Genomic DNA, 6222 nt, shown 5'->3' on the forward strand with positions numbered 1-6222 from the left:
CCTCCCTATCTCTGTAACCCCCTCCAGCCCTAACACACATCCCTCCCTATCTCTGTAACCTCCTCCAACCCCTACATCCCTCCCTATCTCTGTAACCCCCTCCTCCCACACACACATCCCTCCCTATCTCGGTAACCTCCTCCCTTCCTCACACACATCCCTCCCTATCTCGGTAACCTCCTCCCTTCCTCACACACATCCCTCCCTATCTCTGTAACCTCCTCCAGCCCTCACACACATCCCTCCCTATCTCTGTAACCTCCTCTCAGCCACACACACATCCCTCCCTATCTCTGTAACCTCTTCCAGCCCCTACATCCCTCCCTATCTCTGTAACCTCCTCACTCCCCTACAACCCTCCCTATCTCTATAGTCTCCTCCAGTCCCCTACACCCCTCCCTATCTCAGTAACCTCCTCCAGCCCCTACAACCCTCCCTATCTCTGTAACCTCCTCCAACCCCTACACCCCTCCCTATCTCTATAGTCTCCTCCAGTCCCCTACACCCCTCCCTATCTCTGTAACCTCCTCCACCCCCTACAACCCTCCCTATCTCTGTAACCTACTCCATCACCCTACAACCCTCCCTATCTCTGTAACCTACTCCATCACCCTACAACCCTCCCTATCTCTGTAACCTCCTCCACCCCCTACACCACTCCGTCTCTTTGTAACCGCTTCCAGCCCCAACAAACCTCCTTATCTTTGTAACATCCTCGAGCCCCTACACCACTCCCTATCTCTGCAACCACTCAATCTCCTAAAACCTCTCTGTAATCTCCTCCAGTCCCTATCTCTTTAAGCTCCTCCAGCCCCTACACGCCTCCCTATCTCTGTCACCTCCTCCAGTCGCTACACCCCTCCCTATCTCGGTAACCTACTCCAGCCCCTACACCCCTCTTTATCTCTGTAACCTCCTCCAGCCCCTACATCCCTCCCTATCTCTGTAACCAACATCCCGTACACCCCTCTTTATCTCTGTAACCTCCTCCAGCCCCTACACCCCTCATTATCTCTGTAACCTCCACCAGCCCCCACACCCCTGCCTATCTATGTAACCTCCTCCAGTCCCTACAACCCTCCCTATCTCTGTAACCTACTCCATCCCCCTACAACCCTATCTCTATTACATCCTCCATCCCTAACAACTCCTCCTATCTCTGTAACGTCCTCCATCCCCTACACCCCTCCCTATCTCTGTAACCTCATCCAGCCCCTACACCACTCCCTATCCCTGTAACCTCCAGCCCGTACACCCCTCCCTATCTCTGTAACTTCCTTAGTCCCCTACACCCCTCCCTATCTCTGTAATCTCCTCCAGCACCTACACCCCTCTCTCTCTGACCGCTTCAGCCCCTACAGACCTCGCTATCTCTGTAACCTCCTCCAGCCCCTACACCTCTCCCTATCTCTGTAACCTCCTCCAGCCCCTACACCTCTCCCTATCTCTGTAACCTCGTCCAGCCCCTACACCCCTCCCTATCCCTGTAACCTCCAGACCATCCACCCCTCCCTATCTCTGTAACTTCCTTAGTACCCTACACCACTCCCTATCTCTGTAACCTCCTCGAGACCCTACACCCCTCCCAATCTCTGCAACTTCTTCCAACCCCTATACCCTTCCCGATCTCTGTAACCTCCTCCAGCCCCGACAACCCTCCCTATCTCTGTAACCTCGTCCAGCCCCTACAACCCTCCCTATCTCACTAACCCCCTCCAGACCATACACCCCTCCCTATCTATGCAATCTCCTCCAGTCCCTACAACCCTCCCTATCTCTGTAACCTCCTCTAGCCCCTACGTCCTTCCCTATCTCTCAAACCTCCTGCAACCCCTACTCCGCTCCCTATCTCTGTAACCTCCTCCAGCCCCAACACCCCTCCCTATCTCTGTAACCTCCTCCAACCCCTACACCCCTCCCTATCTCTGTAGCCTCGTCCAGCCCCTACAACCTCCCTATCTCTATAACCTCGCCCAGTACCTACACCCCTCCCTATCTCTGAAGCCTCCTCCAGCCCCTACAACCTCCCTATATCTATAAACTCGTCCATTCCCTACACCCCTCCCTATCTCTGTAACCCCCTCCAGCACCTACATCCCTCCCTATCTCTGTAATCCCCTCCAGCCCCTACATCCCCTCCCTATCTCTGTAACCTCCTCCAGTCCCTACAACCCTCCCTATCTCTGTAACCCCCTCCAGCCCCTACAACCTCCCTATCTCTATAACCTCATCCAGTCCCTACACCTCTCCCTATCTCTGTAACCCCCTCCAGACTCTACACCCCTCCCTATCTTTGTAAACTCCTCCAGCCCCTACAACCCCTCCTTATCTCTGTAACCCCCGCCAGCCCCGACACCCCTCCCTATCTCAGTAACCCCCTCAAGACCCTACACCCCTCCCTATCTCTGTAACCCCCTCCAGCCCCTATACCCCCTCCCTATCTCTGTAACCCCCTCAAGCCCCTATACCCCCTCCCTATCTCTAACCCCCTCCAGCCCCTACAACCCTCCCTATCTCTGTAACCTCCTCCAGCCCTTCAACCCTCCCTATCTCTGTAACCTCCTCCAGTCCCTACACCCCTCCCTATCCCTGTAAACTCCAGCCCATCCACCCCTCCCTATCTCTGTAACTTCCTTAGTCCCCTACACCACTCCCTATCTCTGTAACCTCCTCCAGCCCCTACACCCCACCCTATCTCTGTAGCCTCCTCCAGCCCCTACAACACTCCCTATCTCTATAACCTCGTCCAGACCCTGGACCCCCTCCCTATCTCTGGAACCCCCTCCAGCCCTGACACCCCCAAGCTTCCAGCACTCCTGACATTCCAGCCACCCCTCGGGCAATCTCCCCATTTTCATGACTCCAATTTTGACAGCCTTGCTTCCGCTCCCTGGGATGTGCCTACGCTCTGGAATTCACACCCTCAACGTCACTAACACGCAGAGAAACACCATCTCCACAGCCAGTGAAATGATAATGAAAATCGCTCATTGTCACAAGGAGGCTTCAAATGAAGTTACTGTGAAAAGCCCCTAGTCGCCATATTCCGGCGTCTGTTCGGGGAGGCTGGTACGGGAATCGAACCGTGCTGCTGGCCTGTCTTGGTCTGCTTTCAAAGCCAGCGATTTAGCCCAGTATGCTAAACCTGCCTCGTCCTGGTACAGTGGTACAGGTCACAGGCCCAGTGAAACCCAGTACAAACATGCAATGGAAGATTTATCACCATAGAACACTACAGCGCCCACGATGTAGCGCCGACCTGTGAAACCACTCTCAAGCCCATCTACACTATTGCCTCATCATCCATATGCCTATCCAATGACGATTTAAATGCCCTTAGTGTTGGCGAGTCCACTACTGTTGCAAGCAGGGCATTCCACGCCCTTACTACTCTCTGAGTAAAGAGTAGGCCATGTTTAAATATTCATTCTGCATTGAGAGTGAGACACTATATACTTCAGGTAAAGGTCCCTCTAATTTGTCCCCATCAAAAACTCCCAGGACAGGTACAGCACAGGGTTAGATACGGAGTAATGTTCCGCTACACTGTCCCCATCAAACATTCCCAAGACAGGAACAGCATAGGGTTAGATACAGAGTAAAGCTCCCTCTACACTGTCCCCATCAAACACTCCCAGGGCAGGTACAGCATGGGGTTAGATACAGAGTAAAGCTCCCTCTACACTGTCCCCATCAAACACTCCCAGGACAGCTACAGCAGAGAGTTAGATACAGAGTAAAGCTCCCTCTACACTGTCCCCGTCAAACACTCCCAGGACAGGTACAGCACGGGGTTAGATACAGAGTAAAGCTCCCGCTACACTGTCCCCATCAAACACTCCCAGGGCAGGTACCGCACGGGGTTAGATACATGGTAAACTCCCTCTACACTGTCCCCATCAAACACTCCCAGGACAGGTACAGCATGGGGTTAGATACAGAGTTAAGATCCCTCTACACTGTCCCCATCAAACACTCCCAGGACAGGTACAGCACGGGGTTAGATACAGAGTAAAGCTCCCTCTACACTGTCCCCATCAAACACACACAGGACAGGTACAGCACGGGGTTAGATACAGAGTAAAGCTCCCTCTACACTGTCCCAATCAAACACTCCCAGGACAGGTACAGCACGGGGTTAGATACAGAGTAAAGCTCCCTCTATACTGTCGCCATCAAACACTCACAGGACAGGTACTGCACGGGGTTAGATACAGAGTAAAGCTCCCTCTACACTGTCCCCATTAAACACTCCCAGGACAGGTACAGCACGGGGTTAGATACAGAGTAAAGATCCCTCTACACTGTCCCCATCAAACACTCCCAGGACAGGTACAGCACGGGGTTAGATACAGAGTAAAGATCCCTCTACACTGTCCCCATCAAACACACACAGGACAGGTACAGCACGGGGTTAGATACAGAGTAAAGCTCCCTCTACGCTGTCCCCATCAAACACTCCCAGGACAGGTACAGCACGGGGTTAGATATAGAGTAAATCTCCCTCTACACTGTCCCCATCAAACACTCCCAGGACAGGTACAGCACGGGGTTAGATACAGAGTAAAGCTCCCTCTACACTGTCCCCATCAAACACTCCCAGGACAGGTACAGCACGGGGTTAGATACAGAATAAATCTCCCTCTACACTGTCCCCATCAAACACTCCCAGGACAGGTACAGCACGGGGTAGATACAGAGTAAATCTCCCTCTACACTGTCCCCATCAAACACTCCCAGGACAGGTACAGCTCGGGGTTAGATACAGAGTAAATCTCCCTCTCCCTCTCTCTTTCTCTCGTCTCTCTCTCTCTTTCCCTCAGTAATTACTTTTTCCTCACTGAGGGACCACAAGATACACACTGAGTTTTCTGATTCTCCCTATCTGAGAATACTCACCGCAAAACCCAGGCAGTATGTGGGAAAGTGGATATCTCATCCTGCCCGGCGCTCTGACTGTACTGACTGAGCTGAGAGAGAGTCAGCGCTGGAAACTCCCTTTCAGGCCCGGTCACAGAGAACAGAAGCTGAGAAACTCTCTCCTCCTCTATCTCCACACACAGCTCAGAGCCTGAGGAACTGTCAGATAGAACAGATATCAACAGCAGCGAATTCACATTACTGAGAGAGAGAGACAGAGAGAGAGAGAGACAGAGAGAGAGACAGAGAGAGAGAGAGACACAGAGAGAGAGAGAGACAGAGAGACAGAAAGAGAGAGAGAGACAGAGAGAGAGAGACAGATAGAGAGACAGAAAGAGAGAGGGACCAAGAGATACAGAGAGACAGAAAGAGAGAGAGAGATAGAAAGAGAGAGAGGGAGAGAGACAGAGAGGGAGACAGAGAGAGACACAGAGAGAGAGGCACAGAGACAGAGAGACAGAGACAGAGAGAGACAAACAGAGAGAGAGAGAGACAGAGAGACAAACAGAGAGAGAGACAGAGAGACAGAGAGAGAGACAGAGAGAGAGAGACAGAGAGAGAGAGAGACAGAGAGAGAGAGACAGAGAGAGAGAGACACAGAGAGAGAGAGACAGAGAGACAGAAAGAGAGAGGGGACAGAGAGAGACAGAGAGACGGAAAGAGAGAGAGAGAGAGTTAGAAAGAGAGAGAGAGAGACAGAGAGAGAGAGAGAGACAGAGAGACAGACAGAGAGAGAGACAGATAGAGAGAGACAGATAGAGAGAGACAGAAAGAGACAGAGAGAGGCAGAGAGAGACAGAGAGAGAGATAGAGAGCGACAGAGAGAGAGAGACAGATAGAGACAGAGACAGAGACAGAGACAGAGAGAGATACAGAGACAGAGAGAGAGAGAGCAGAGAGAGAGAGACAGAGAGAGAGAGACAGAGAGAGAGAGACAGAGAGAGAGAGACAGAGAGAGACACAGAGAGAGAGGCACAGAGACAGAGAGAGACAGAGACAGAGAGAGACAAACAGAGAGAGAGAGACAGAGAGAGAGACAAACAGAGAGAGAGACAGAGAGACAGAGAGCGAGACAGAGAGAGAGAGACAGAGAGAGAGACAGAGAAGCAGACAGAGAGAGAGAGAGACAGAGCGAGACAGAGACAGACAGACAGAGAGAGAGAGAGAGAGGGAGAGAGAGACAGAGAGTGACACAGAGAGACAGAGAGAGAGTGACAGAAAGAGAGACAGAGAGAGTGACAGAGAGAGAGACAGAGAGTGACAGAGAGAGAGACAGAGAGAGAGACAGAGAGAGTGACAGAG

At 52.3% G+C, this 6222-nt stretch overlaps 1 protein-coding gene across 1 annotated transcript in view; it reads right to left on the bottom strand.

The window, feature by feature from the left end:
* Nucleotides 1–5095, bottom strand: part of LOC119955131 (integrin alpha-M-like) — a 57042-nt gene extending 51947 nt beyond the window's left edge. Inside the window, exon 1 of the mRNA XM_038781035.1 lies at nt 4900–5095. Within this exon, the coding sequence (XP_038636963.1) occupies nt 4900–4939 (40 nt within the window). The 5' untranslated portion in view covers nt 4940–5095. The remainder of the gene's footprint in view (nt 1–4899) is intronic.
* Between the last annotated feature and the right edge of the window lie 1127 nt (nt 5096–6222).

Source organism: Scyliorhinus canicula, chromosome 20 (assembly GCF_902713615.1).
Source record: "Scyliorhinus canicula chromosome 20, sScyCan1.1, whole genome shotgun sequence".
NCBI lineage: Eukaryota > Metazoa > Chordata > Chondrichthyes > Carcharhiniformes > Scyliorhinidae > Scyliorhinus > Scyliorhinus canicula.